The sequence below is a fragment of the Polypterus senegalus genome, chromosome 15 (assembly GCF_016835505.1).
Source record: "Polypterus senegalus isolate Bchr_013 chromosome 15, ASM1683550v1, whole genome shotgun sequence".
NCBI lineage: Eukaryota > Metazoa > Chordata > Cladistia > Polypteriformes > Polypteridae > Polypterus > Polypterus senegalus.
The window spans coordinates 49,053,789-49,069,193 of NC_053168.1; the positions used below are offsets into that span (position 1 = coordinate 49,053,789).

The 15,405-nt window shown below is 36.8% G+C and overlaps 1 protein-coding gene across 1 annotated transcript in view; it reads left to right on the forward strand.

The window, feature by feature from the left end:
* The window catches only part of hibadhb (3-hydroxyisobutyrate dehydrogenase b), a 161,984-nt gene that overhangs the window by 108,502 nt on the left and 38,077 nt on the right, over positions 1 to 15,405 (forward strand). Inside the window, exon 6 of the mRNA XM_039737709.1 lies at positions 6,342 to 6,418. Within this exon, the coding sequence (XP_039593643.1) occupies positions 6,342 to 6,418 (77 nt within the window). The remainder of the gene's footprint in view (positions 1 to 6,341; positions 6,419 to 15,405) is intronic.

Genomic DNA, 15,405 nt, shown 5'->3' on the forward strand with positions numbered 1-15,405 from the left:
CCAGAAGCTTCAGTTTGTATTAACAATATTATTTCAGACTATGTGTAATTGCTATTGAGCCATTGGGTGTTCACTTTCGAAATGCATCAAAGATAAAGGGGATTTTCAGAGAAGGACTTGAACAGAAAATATCACCATATACAGATGATATGGTACTGCATATATCAGACCCACAAAACTCTGTGCCTGCAGCCCTAGCTACACTAGCAGAATTTCAAAAGATATAAAAGTGTGCTTTTTTCCAGTGAATTCTCTAGCAAACAATATTAGATAGGACCCCTTTTATTATTGCAGATCAGTTTAAATACCTAGGAGTAAACATCACAAGTAAATATAAAGCTTTTTTTCAACAAACTTTTGCTATCTTCATGGAAACACTTAAACAAGACATGCGTAGATGGTCTACCCTCCATCTTACTTTAGCGGGAGAATGAACAGTATCAAGATGAATATCCTCCTCAAGTTTCTGTTTCTATTTCAAAACATCCCCATATACATTTTAAAATAATTTCTAAGAAGTTAAATGAGGTTATGATTGAATCTACAGTGGAACCTGTTCACGAACGTCCCGGTTCACGTACAATTCGATTCACGACCAAAAAGCTCGCCAAACTTTTTCCTCGGTTCACAACCACACACTCTGTATACGAACAAGCCAGTTTCCCTTGCCTGCCTGAGCTGAGCTGAGAGAGAGAGAGAGCGCGAGCGAGCATGTGCCTGCTGGGGAGGGGGAGGAGGAGATTGCTGCACGTGTTTGCCTGCCTATCTGCAGGCTGTATGTGCTAGCGCACCATCCCCCCACCATAGGCAGCCTGAGAGAGAAAGCGAGCGAGCGAGTGAGCCGCTGCAAGAGCTCTGTTCATTGTTCTCCTTCCATTGGCTTCTAAGCAAGTGAAGAGTGGTGAGAAGAAAGTTTTGAAGAAAATTGAAATCGAAGTAAAGAAAGAGAAATTACAAGAGGTGGAAAAACTGTTTACCAGTTTACTCATTTACCAATCTGAGAACCCTCCTGCTTTCAAGCAGCACAATGTAAACAAAGCCAGACTTCCAGCAAATATGAAGGGTTGGGTCACAAGAACTTTGTTTTTGGAATGGCTGCATGAGGCTTTCACTCCCACCAGCTAAACAGCTAAAAGCACCAGAAACCCAAGAAATCACAAGAGAGAAAACACCTGAAGGAAAAACCTTCATGCCAGAACTCGACTCATGCAAGGTTAGTTTTCTTGGTGGTTTTTGTATTACGGATTTTTCAAAAGTTAATTTTTCAGTTCATAACGCGATTTGTTGCAAATGTTCGCATTTTTCCTTATGCTTAAAACTCATGAAAGTGTTTACAAATGGAGTTTTTCATAGCGCGATTAGGTGCAATGTTACCTTTCTGAAAGTTTTCAAATGTTCCTTTTTTTCCGCTGTGCTTAAAACTCATTTTAAAAACATTGTTTACAGCGATCAGGCTTTAAGTTTAATAGCGTGATCTCCTGCAATCTTACTTCTTTGGTTGCTTGTGAGTTGGTTTTTAAATGCACTTCGGATTTGGTCGATGTTCCTTTTTTTTCTGCTGTGCTTAAAACTCATTTTAAAAAAAAATGCTGCGCGAGCACCTGCTACAGAGAGATTAGAGAGCACAAGCGAGCAAGCTCAGAGAGAGAGAGAGCGCACGCAGCTGATGGGGATAGGGTTGGGTGTTGTGTGTGTGTGTGTGTGTGTGTGTGTGTGTGTGTGTGCGCGCGCTCGTGCTACAGAGAGAGAGAGTGCGAGCGAGCCAGCTCATGTAGCTGAGCAGGGAGCCTGGGTGTTTTGTGTCAGTGTTATTAAATGTTTTTACATTAGTTTACTATTACACTGTGCATTCTATGGTGTAATTAACTATATTTGTGCTTAATCTTTACATATTTACATACAGTTTGTACGGTCTGGAACGGATTAATTGTATTTACATACAATCCTATGGGGGAAACTGCTTCGGTTCACGACCAACTCGGTTTACGACCAACGTTCTGGAACGAATTATGGTCGTGAACCAAGGTTCCACTGTATTTGGAATTCAAAATATCCTCACATCCAAAGGGCAGTCCTAAAATGACTTAAATCAGAGGATTGCATGGTTTTACCTAATTTTCAGTTTTATTACTGGGTGGCAAATATAGCTATAGCTATAGAAACCTGCATACACTAGCTTGGTTTGTCTGGAAACAATCTCTTACTCAACATTTCAGAAAAGGAATGGAAGGCAACCATGCACAGAATTCACTCTAGCTCCATATGCACAAAGTATTCAGTTATTTAACTTAAAATCATTTGTCTCATTTAAAATTGTCCAAAATGTTTCCAGGGCAAGATCCAACCTGCAAACTTTGCAACTGAGTTCCAGCCACAATACATATTTTGGGCATGTACCAAATTAACATCATTAAAAAGTTCTAAATGCCAATCAGACAGCCTTTGTGTCACAATCACTCCTAATCCATCAATTGCTGTGTTTGGTGTAGCCAGTGATATTTCAGTTCTAATATTAATTGTAGTTTTAGTTTTTATTTTATTTTATAAAATTTATTTTAATTTTTATTTTGTTCTAGTGTTCAGTGGAGTCAACAATTTTATTTAGTTCTGTGTTTAAAATGTTGTTAGTTTTTATTTTATTTAGTTGTGGCTTTTTTACATAATATTAGTGCAATTTTATTTTTTCTCTGTTGCAAGACCACAAATGCTGGCCTACACATATTTCAATGCAAGGTATGTTTCAGTCAACAAAATACACTCACAGGTCATAATGCCATTTGCAGGTGTGAAATAAACACGTTGTTCTTTTTCTAGATGTACTGCTAAGTGAACAACAGCTGGACTTTTTTCATGTATGGGAAATGAAAGAATTCCGCATACAGCTTCATTGCTGCTTATGTATCTTCCAGCCTGATACTGTGCGATTTCATCGATTATGTATGACCTATCACTTCTTTCTGGTTGCACACCAAAAACTGCCATGTCGCTGCCTTTATTCACATACTTACAAATGTATTTGATCGATTTAATGGAGTTACAGTATTCCACGTTTATGTGCGCTTTGTATGTTTTTGATAGCAAAGGCGAATATGGAACAACCCACCGGTTATCTACTTCGATGTCACCGTTTTGCATTTGTATGGTTGCTAATTTACCGCCATCTTCTGCTGATCTTCTTCTGTATAAAGGATATCCATCATTTCCTGTTACTGTGTTGGATGCAATGCTCAAGGATATCGCTTAGAGCATTGTCCGTCTATTATGCATGGTGAATTTGGATTCAGTGTACCGCAAGGTCCATGTATCATATTTTTCGTCACAACTTCATGCAAATACTTATTGACGTCGGTATCGGGTATTTCAGCGCATATTACATCGTCGATTTTGTTTAAAGAGATTTTCTTATAGAGCCAGATTAGTATATGTGCGTGTGGCAATCCTCTCTTTTGCCATTCCACTGAGTACATCCAGCAGCGCGCAGACCCAAACACTTCATGTTTTACCATAAAATCCATCCGCGATTTCAGCTTCTGTCTGAAACACGTGCTGTGATATCATGCCTATCCACCGGCGATTGCGTTCAATGTTGTGTCAAAATTTATATAAAAACCATATATAACATATTTATATAAAAACACGCGCGTATTCGAATGCAACGTTGTGTCAAAATTTCTAAGCAATCGGTGAAGAACTTTCGGAGATTTAATATTTTGAACAAACGAACATTTACATTTTTATTTATATAGACTAGCAAAATACCCGTGCTTCGCATCGGAGAAGTAGTGTGTTAAAGAAGTTATGAAAAAGCAAAGGAAACATTTTAAAAATAAAGTAACATGATTGTCAATGTAATTGTTTTGTGACTGTTATGAGTGTTGCTTATATCAAGGATTTGATTATCATTATTTCTTTCAATCAGGTTCGTATTTGGAGGATGTGTTGTGTTCAAGTTACATTCCATGTTTGCCATCCGTTGTAAAGATAACAGGTTTCATTCATCGAAGTGTTTACTACCCAAATCGCTACTCTTGAATCTAAGATGTTTAACAGGCATTCCCGGTATTAAGTTGTGGAATTGCCTGCGAGTTTTTAGCAACAGCGTCTCTATGAACTTGTGGATTTGCCTGCAAGTATTTTACGACAGTGTATCTATTAACTTGTGGATTTTTCTGCGAGTATTTGGTGGCAGCGTCACAAAGTTGTTTCCGTCTAGCTGCATCAGAAAATGTACCATGACGTCTGACATGTCTCCTTTTTACTGTTTTCTCACAGGTTGGATTGCTGCTGTCATAATCGGTTTGAGTTTCATGGTTTGTTTCAATTACGTTAGTATTTGCAGGACTTGTGTTGAAGTGACATTTGGCGTCTGTCAAACGTTGTAAGCATACAACCACCTTCATCAATATCTCTGCATCGTAATAAACAAACAATAAAACAGCGGAGAAGCCGTGGATTAAATAAAAAGGCTGCAGTTATCAGCACAGAGACATGAATACCGTGGCGAACCAAGGAAGGGAATGAAGAGACCGGAGCGAAGGACGACCTTATATGGGCAGGCAGTCAATTATATGGGAGGCGTGGGGATGGGAGACGCAATATAGGCAGGCAGCCAACTACATGGGAGGCGTGGTGATGGGGGACACAATGGCGACCGAGCTGCAGGCTATGGACGTATATATATATATGTAAGTAGGATTCACTTATGATCGTTATGCGTAGAATTTCGAAATGAAACCTGCTTAACAAATGTAAGTAACCTGTAAGGAATGAGCCTGCCAAATTTCAGCCTTCTACCTACACGGGAAGTTGGATAATTAGTGATGAGTGAGTCAGTCAGTCAGTCAGTCAGTGAGGGCTTTACCTTTTATTAGTATAGATATTAGCCAGACTGTGGAAAGTCTGGGTGTATAATAAACGCATGTGCAAACGTTTTATTGACAACATACAGATAGACAGCAACAGGCATGCGCCAATTGCAGGCATCAGCCCTGTGTGTGAGGGACAGCGGAGACTGAGATGAGGGCTCATTTCATCGCACCTTGCGTTTCTCCCCAGTATTTGAACAGGAAATGTACAAATTCAGTGATTTTGACTATAAAAATTATCAAAATGATTGGAATAATAGAGAAAACAAAATTATGGCACACACCAGTGGACACTTTTTTTATGTTATCATTATTTTTTTTTTTTTTACTTTTCATGATGACAGGTGAGACCGCATGTCCCTGTAAAAAGTGCAGTCATGGTGCCAGATAAGTGCTGGACTTCCACTAAGCACTGATTCTGCTGGCCCTGCAATGAACCGCTGAGACTCTTTTCTTCTTCTTGCACACCATATTTGCTTTTATTATCATCTGCGCTGTAATTAAAGTATTTGCACACGTTACTTTCTTGCGTTCTACCCACAAATATCTCTGCAAAACTCGCTATCGTCAACCACAAGCTATTACTACTTCAATCTGACGAGCTAAATGTGCTCAACAAACAAACAATGGTCTTTTAAGGAAGTTACACCACGTGACTATAGTAAGCCCAAGTTACAAGATCACCACATTGTAAACAGCACTACATAAGTGAATGCTCGGGGCAAGCTACAAACAACCCCTCTGCGCGACTGAACCGGATTGAACGAAAATGCTATTGCTGTTTTGTTTCGTTTTTACTCAATTTTCATTCTCGTTTTAGTTCATTCACAAATCACTAATTTTGATTTTTATTTTGTTTTAGTTTCTCTGTTTGCCTTAATTTCAGTTCTCGTTCTTGTAAAACGAAAAACAATATTTTTAGTTCTAGTTCTCATTTTCGTTATGAAAATATCACTGTGGTGTACTCCCATATGGTGAAGACAGACGGAGGGTTTTTAAGTAATCAACAGAAGTTGGGACACCTGTGTAAACTGTTTGCTTCCTCTTGCAAGGCTCAGTTTACTTTAATTACTGCAGAACATCTGTAGTCAGTAACCTATTAGTTGTTCCCTGAAAAAGGCCCATTTTTTTATTATTCTGATGTATTCTTTATTTTTCTGTTTTTTCTTACCTAAACTTTAAATTTAATCCTCTGGCAGTTTACTGCTTTCCTTTTCACCATTTTCAGTCATTCATTGCATTTCATCTGATCAAATTTGAAGAAAAACTGAGATCTTCTAGAACTTTTAACCGGTAGTGTGCATTAAATTTTGACTTGAAAGTCTATAATGATAAGAGGAAAAAAATTATAACACACAAATGTGGAGAAATTATCTGTGTATTCAAAGGCAAAATATAAATAGATGTGATTTATAATAACTGTCATACACTCTTATGATTAATTTGTTTAATCTTTTTTAAAATATTTCATTTTAGGCAGCAAAGATTTGTAACAATATGTTATTGGCTATTGGCATGATTGGAACTGCTGAAACAATGAACCTTGGAATCAGGTGGGCAATGGAATTTATTCTTTTTTTAATTATAATAATATGAATAAAATGCCTTAGCTCCTAAATTTTAAAGCTTGTTTGAAATTAAAGTTATAATTATTCTAATTCCATGAAACAAATTTCATTATGCTGTCCACATGCTGATTTAAATCATTCTACCAACTGTCTGTGATTACTGTCTTCCATATCCTAATGGTCTAAATATTCTGCTAATAGTTTATAATGAATTTTTCTAGTATGAAAGAGCTTAGGATTTGTCTTAAGATCCACAGAACATCACACACTGAAACATTACACAATGCCAAGAATACTTGTTTAATTCTTTTATCATGAATGATATTTGACTTGACCTAACTGTTGCCTTACAAAAGTGTGTGTGTGTGTATATATATATATATATATATATATATATACACACACACACACACATCTCCAAATTCTCATTCATTGTTTTTTTTTTTGTGGATATTTGTATGCTTATTTATTTCAATAATAATAATTCAGAATAATTAATGCATTGATAATACCACATCAGAGATTTTTACAGGAGACATCAATAGCATAAGTTAAAACACTTTAAATGCATAAATTGCTAAGCTTAAGTATTTATTAGAAAACAAGATCATAATATGGACAATATTGTGCATTATTTAAGTATATCTAGGGCTGAGCATAAAATGCTGAAGGCAAACACAAGACCCAAAATTAAAATTGGATGCCAATAATATGCAACAAAGTATATTAGTCAAGAAATTATTTAAATTATGGACATAAATTTAATGGATACAAGACGATGTCAGTATGAGACATTTTTAGTTTATGTAGGAATTCCAAGTGATTTTTACCAAGCAGTGTACTAATTTTTTGTTTTTGATGAAATGTTTGTGACTAGTCCTTTGCAATTTAAAAAGAAAAAAAACAACATTTTATATCTTTGTTTATATCAGTTTCTATCATCTCTCTAACTGGGCACTTTTTCAATCTTTCCTTTATTTTCTGTCATTTGCTAATGCCACATTATTTTTTGAGCATTTTATAACGTTTCTTGTGTGCTTTCTGTTACTGCTGTTTTTTGTCCATTTGAAGATTTGCTTGTGATAAAAGAGAATTGTTATTTTTCTTTGATTTTTCTATGTAACAGTACAACAGAGGGCTTAGTGCAAAAAAGGTACAGAAAATACTGATTATGGAAGAACAGTACAGTTTAGGTTGCAGTGATGCACGTACTATTTAGTACTACAGGTCTTATAGTTCATAGTCAAAGTGTTCAAAGATTGGTAGGTTCCCTCGCTAAACAGCACATTTATGGCTTGGAGTTAATACTGTTTTTAAACCTGCTGGTCTGGGCATTGTTGCTATGATACTGTCTACTTGATTGAAAACGTATGTACAAATTGGTCTGACTGGTGGAAATATTTTATTATAGTTTGTGCTTTATTTTTGCAGAATTTGGAATATAATGGGCTTTTATGTTAGAATATCACATTAAGTTCAGCAACACAGGTGATGAATATTCTACATTTCATCTATTCATGACAGAAGTATTGTTTTTTTAAAGTTAAATATATAGTTATTCTAAACCTTTTTTTGTAAACTTATACAGTGTTTATGTATTATGTTTTCATTTGATTAGGGCTTTAGTTGGAATTTTGTTTGTCTTAATCTCTGATACAGTTACTATTTTACAATATAAGCTGATATCCTTTTAATTTTTTTTATTGCAGTTTTTTCCTTCTTTCAGTATTTGGGAAGATTCTTAAATGTACAGTATGTGTAATCTACATGGTTAAATACAAATTTACGGGTGAAGTAAAATTAGGTATTTTCTCATCAGTGTAGTAATTATCCAATTATATTTTTTTTAACACTCTCTTCTTCTTCTGTTTAAGTTTTAGTGGTTTTTGCTAAGAGGTTGCTGTGGACTGTTTTTGGCTTAAACTACATTTTTCTTTCTTGTAAAACAAATGTTAAGTTGGTATTTGCAGGAATATTATTCCAGACAGCATGCAGCTTCAGAAAACTTAAAATTAATCTGTACAACCCTAATAAGTGGGAATTATTTATGTTTAAACAAATATACTTAAAGATTTTGACTTTTTTTGAAAATATATGCAATACATATTTTAACAGATGCAATGCTCCTATAAAATAAATGTATTAGGATAAATGCACATATTTTAATCTGAAAACCTTTTTAGAAGAGTTGTAGGAATGAAGTTTGGAATCTTAGACTGCAGGGTAAACCAGTTACAATATTAAGTACACATGCCCTTTACCACCTTCTGCCTTAATACGTTTAATTAAAATAACATTATTCATCATATATGGTGCTTTTTTTTTTATTAATTTTGAATGTACAGTTATGCTTCATAAGTTATTTGTTAGTAATATTATTTCACAATCAAATATAATAGAGCATAAGAAAAATTGTTATATAAAATAAGAGAATTGTGTGTTACATCTGCAGAGCAAGGTAAAGTCTTGCTATATTAATCGCTAAAAAAAATCTCTTCCTCTCTAATAGAGATTTGATTCTCTTTACAATGACATCACTACAAGCAACACATCAGTTGCTATCACTGCATGTTTATTCTTAAAATTTAATTTCTTCTAAGACAAGAAATGCCTACCTTATTGTGACGTATAGAAATAGTTGAAGGGAAAAACAGCTGTTCACAAAACACCGTAATATATTACTTCAAGTTTTTTAACCACATGCTGCATTTCTGGGATATGGCTATTTTAGAATAAAAATATTCACTGCCTGTTACTCATTTTTAAAAGCAGGAACAACTACATCATAATCACGACAAAAAAAAAAAAATGCATATTTTTATTTTGGATGTATTTTAACCAATGGTGTAAAAGTATCCTCACAATTATCAAAGGCTTATGAGCAGGTTAATCTGTTAACTGATCATCAGTAATCTGTTTTCTGAATAGTCTTTGAGCATGATTCAAAATATGAAAATATGAACTATGAATATTAAAAAGAGTTTGGCTAATACTTGGTAGTTCAGAAGCCCAGTAGTATGAGATGTTTAAAATAAACATTGTTGGGCTTCGCTGGAGAAAATGTGGGAGTTGGGTGTGAAGAGAGCAAAGTCTTGGCCCTTCGGGTCACTACTTAAAAAATCCCAGTGTTTGTTTCAGCAGTGTGTTCTAAGAACCAATAATATGGCACGTTTGGAGAAAAAAACACACAAATCAAATGCATAAGCCAGTTATTTGTGCTTTGCAATTTACCCTAACAGGAGTGACAGCTACTACAGCTCCTGCTCCTGCTGCTGCCATGCCAGACTGTGTATGCAAACAAAAACTATGATGACATACCATCTTTTGTGCTGTCTTTTTTTTTTTGCAACTTCACAACAGCAACATAATGTACAGCGCTGTATTTGAGCCACAGAGAAAAAAATTAAGGACATGGTGAAAACGTGTATTTTGTGAATAAAGTGGAAATTTCGGCTAACCTTGTAGTTTATCATTAAAGCAGACTGTCGTAAACGTCATCCCAGTTTTTAATCGTTATGAGCTTCATGGACCTGACAGCAGCAGCAAGCAGCAATAGTTCACCACACAGAACACTTTAAATGTATGATATTCCAACTCTCTGCAAATTTAGAATCTTTAGATTTATACTTGATATCACTTTCATGATGAATTGCATTAAAGTATGTATGTTACATTTTACAGATACATTGTTCATTTCGTTTAAATAATGAATACCCTGGATTGATGGATTGAATAATTAAACATCCTTTTCAGAGACATTGCGGTAAGGTGTCATCGGAATTTAATGGATGTTTCAGGCAATTCACAACACAGTGAAGCCGAACCTGTTCTCACCGTGATATCTCGCACTGCCACCTGCTGGATTTCTCCAGATTTACATAAAGTATGTGCACACTATAAATAGTAAAATGGTTGCGTAGCAGGAGTGTCTGCTCCAGCATGCGTCACGTGAAGCATAAACCTGGCCTAAGGAGAAGCGTTCGGATCATCTGCTGGCTTGCTGCTGCTGGCGAGCTGCGTGTTCTACTTGGCGCGCTGCGCATCGATCATTTCAAAGCCTGTACAGCAGCTGTCCTTTTGCCACTTTGTGTCTGTGCTGCTCGTGTTGTGAAGGGGGGACCTGAACACACGCTAAGCAGAAGTGGTCGGATCATCTGCTAGCTTGCTGCTGCTACTGATGGCGAGCTACATGTTCTTCTTGTCGTTGTTTTAAGAGCTGGGCGCACATGAAGTGTGTCTTCCAAAAGGATTCTAACAACTGCTAGGTTAGATGTCGATGAACTTGTTTTAAATGTTGTCTCACTGCCTTGTCTCATATGACGTTAAAGTGTCTCTTGTGGAACGTCAAATTGTCATCTGAGAAGATAATGTCTCATCTCCCTCTCAAGATTTTTTTTTATAATAGAGAGAAATCCTGGGACAAGACGTGACTTTTTCAGAGAGATACTTTCATGTCCCGCAAGGTGAGACTTTGTGCCAAGAGTTTTAACCATGCCCAGGACCGGAAATAAAAGACAGTGTAGATGACAAAGTAGAACATCGTAAAGAATTCAAAAACATTAGCGCGATACACATATAGGGAAGGTTAGAGCTAATGAAAGTAGTAAAATTCGAAAGTCTCAAAAAAATGATAGTACAGATCACATTAGCGCAAACGGAAATTATTACTCGGTGAAATAACAGAACAGCGAAAAGAGATTAAATATATTGTATATGTTCAGATTTAAACTTTTAAGTCAGAGACTTGTAGATCATCTAATTTGTGTTTCCATTAGGGAAAGGTAATGCTTCTTCCCATTGAAGAGGCGTAGCTGCGAAAAGATTTGTTGTTTGGTGAAAGTGAAATCCACATATGCGAGCAACAGATATGCGAAGTGGCTGGCGCGTAGGGCAGGCCAGGGGTGTTGGCGAGCGAAGCCCCCTAGTTATATAATAAACTAGCAAAATACCCGCGATTCTCAGAGGAGAAGTAGTGTGTTAAAGAAGTTATGAAAAAGAAAAGGAAACATTTTAAAAATAACGTAACATGATTGTCAATGTAATTGTTTTGTGACTGTTATGAGTGTTACTGTCATCAAGGATTTGATTATCATTATTTCTTTCAATCAGGTTCGTATTTAGAGGATGTGTTGTGTTCAAGTTACATTCCGTGTTTGTCAACCGGTGTAAAAATAACAGGTTTCATTCATCGAAGTGTTCACTACCCAAATCAGTAATCGTGAATCTAAGATGTTTAACAGGCATTCCCGGTATTAAGTTGTGCATTTGCCTGCGAATATTTAGCAGCAGCGTGTCTATGAACTTAATTTAAACTTAAGCTTTACACCTTGCTTTCCTATTGATATGTCTACAAAGGCTTGTTCAGCTTCAGAGGGTTGTTCCTTTCTTACTGCATCAATAAACAGCTCGTCTTCCTGTTTATCTGAGACATCACACACTGCATGCATGGGTTTACCTTTCCCAGTCCTGCAAACTTTAGCGAAGTGGTTCAATTTGCCACAGTTTTTACACTGTCTTCCTTTAGCTGGACATTGACTTTTTCCACCGTGTGCTTTGTTTCCGCAGTAGCTGCACTTATGAATATGCTTGTATGCGTTACTCGCTTCAAATTCTTTTGCTGCCTTCTCAATTGTGCAATGCATTTTTTGTTCAGCGCTCTTTGTACCTCTTGCTTGTTGTGTGCATACTGTGTTCATAGTCAGTTCACGTGAGGTGCTCAGAGTACATGCATCTAAGGTTCTCAGCTGTGCTTGTGCTATCTCGTGCGATTTTGCGATGTCCACGGCTTTATTTAATGTTAGCTCAGACCCGGCACTTAAAAGTTTCTCTCGCACTTTTGCTGAGTTTGTGCCAAACACTATTCTATCCCTGACCATCTCATCTTCGTTTGCATAAGCACAGTCCTTCACCAGCAATTTTAACTCAGTTACAAAGTGATCAAAAGTCTCGTTTATACCTTGTGTCTTCTCACTAAACTTGTTTCTCGTGAATATCGTATTTGTCTTAGGCATGACAAACACCTTGTAGCGGCAGCGTGTCTATTGGATTGCTGCTGACGGCCGGCCTTATATGGGCAGGCACTCAATTCGATGGGGCGTGGGTATGGGGGATGCAATATAGGCAGGTAGCCAACTATGTGGGAGGCGTGGTGATGGGGGGGACGCAACTCTGCCTCACACGGCGACCGAGCTGCAGGTTATGGCCGTTTATATGTACGTAAGTAGGATTCAGTTATGACCGTTACGCGTATATTTTCGAAATGAAACCTGCTTAACTTGTAAGTAAGCTGTAAGGAATGAGCCTGCCAAATTTCAGCCTTCTACCTACACAGGAAGTTGGAGAATTAGTGATTGATGAGAGAGTGAGTCAGTCAGTCAGTGAGGTCTTTGCCTTTTATTAGTATAGATGAGAGGTCTTGCACAACTTACTGTTCATGGCGATTCAGTTATTATAGCTTTTATAATAACCTTTGGTCCAAAGTTTCAGGCTCAGGAATTTTATTTTTACCTTTTTTATATTGCATTTAACTGTGGATTCGGCCCTTGAAGATTAATGTCGATGATTTTAATGGCCCACCACTACTACTTTGCATTTTTAATTGTGAGCACTGCCTCTTTCAAAACAAAAGATTTTAGTTGATTTAAGAATCTTTAAATTTAAAGTTGGAGAAGAATTGTGTTGTAATAGTTATTACAATTCATGCACAGCACCAGAGTCCTGGAGCCTCATGTATAAATGGTGCGTGCGCACAGAAATGTTGTGTACGCCCATTTCCATACTACCTCAATCCCTGGCGTACGCAAGTTCCCCGCTCGGTTTTGCAAACTGGCGGCACCAAGAGTCAAAGCTGTGCTACTGTTCCCGTGTGGTTTCCCTTTCTTTTTTATATCCACATAACTAACGTGGCTTTATCACATTCACTGAAATTACCGCATATCTTTTAAGGCACCTGATTGTAATCAACCTGTAAATGTATAACGGTAGATGGAATGGCCAAACTGTTTCAAATACCATTACTGCTTTAGCGTTGTAATTCTCAGTGCACCACTCGGAGTATTGAACCCACTGTATCTGAGGGTGGAATCACAGCTCTGCAGCAGCTGATCAGAAAGACGATTATCGGTATACAGCATCAAGCACACGCTGCCTCAGCGATGCTCACTGTCTGTTGAACTGCACTCATTTGACAAATGCTTCAGAGCCTCTCCTGTAGGGACATTGCGATGCAGAAACAGTTTCATCCAAAGAGCTCTAAACTTACTCAGTCAGTCCATCAAGTGCTTCTGGTAGAACTGTTTGTAATTATAAGTACAATTAACCTCACTACAGTTATAATATTGCACAACCTGAGCCATTTTATAACATGCGTATTTATAGATAATGACGACTGCCTTCTAAGTCGATTTAGATTTCTAAGTGCTATCTTCTTGGATCTCTTGATATCATTTTTAAGATGAAATGCAGCAAAGTATGTTTATTACATTTATACAGATAAAATTTAACATCATTTAAATAATCTATATTGTAAATAATTAAACATGTGAGGACACGGTGTCACGCTGCTAGCAATGAGCTGGCGCCCTGTTCAGGGATTGTTCCTGCCTCCCGCTGTATCCTTGCTGGGATTGGCACAACCCCGGATGGATGGAATAACTAAACATGTACTACGAAGATATTTCAGTGTTCTAAGCTTACAGATGGCCTGACATCTATTACAGAACTGATTGTGTGGCAATTAGTTACTTGGAGAAAGAAAAGTAAGGACAGGAATCGGGGGTCAGTATGTTTGAGAGAAACAGTACTGCTGCAATAAATGATTTCATCAAAGGTTGTGCACGTCGCAGCAAGCATTTTGCGTGAGGCAGGAACAATCTCTGGACGGGGCGCCAGCTCGTTGCTATCACTGCGCCACCGTGTCCCCATGCTTAATGCATGCTTTAATTCTGGGATTTATGTAGCAGAAGAATGTGGAAGTTGGCATATGCACAGATTTATTCACCTGAATTTTTTTGTGCAAACGCATATTTCTGCTTTTGTCCGTACATCATGTTTTAGTGTGAATTCTACGCACGCCGTTATGCGTGAGGCCCCTGGTGTTATGATTTGCCCCCAAAACGAGAGAAAAAAAACACCAAAACTCTGGTCACACAAAGAAAGTCAAAGTCAAAGTGAACTTTATTGTCATCTCAACCATATACAAGTATACAGATAGACGAAATTGCGAAGCTCAGGGTCCACAGTGTAACAACATGATGTGCAAATAGTAAATTAAAAATAGAATAAAAATTTTAAATTTTAAAATTAAAACACAAACAAGACAAGACATTGTGCAAAGATAGGACAAAGAAGTAGCAGCAATATTGATGTGTAAGATATGTAATATAATAAATAAATGAATAATAAATAATAGATATAGATAATACAGAAATTATCAGTGTATGATAATAGTTGTTTAAGATGTGTGTAAACAATGACCGGTCAATGTTTCATAGCAGAAGGATATCAAGAGTGTCAAAATACTTAAAGGTCAGTATGAGATTTTCAGTTCTTTTCTACATGCACACACATCTTTGCAGGACTGTGGTTTTCATGTATAAAAGTTCTGTTTTTAGTGGTGGTTGAGGCCTCGTGGAAGGTCCCAGGGGGCAGCCTGGTGTTAAGGAACATAATTAAAGAAGTTTTTATTTATTCAAAGAAAAACCAAGACTCAAAAAGTAAAAAAAAATACAAAAATTATTAGAGAAAATGCTAAACTAATAATTAAAAAAAATAAAAAGAAAAAATAAAATTCAGAAGTAGAAAAGCAAAAGATATTAAATGCTAAAGTCAAAAAGGCATGCAAGATTCCAGAAAAAGCTTAGCCAATTCAAAATTCAGAAACTTAACAGCACAAGCAACTGGCAAACAGAGAGAGGGAGACAAATAATATAAGTCAAATGAGAGGCTGGGAAATGGATGCCAGACTTCTAGGT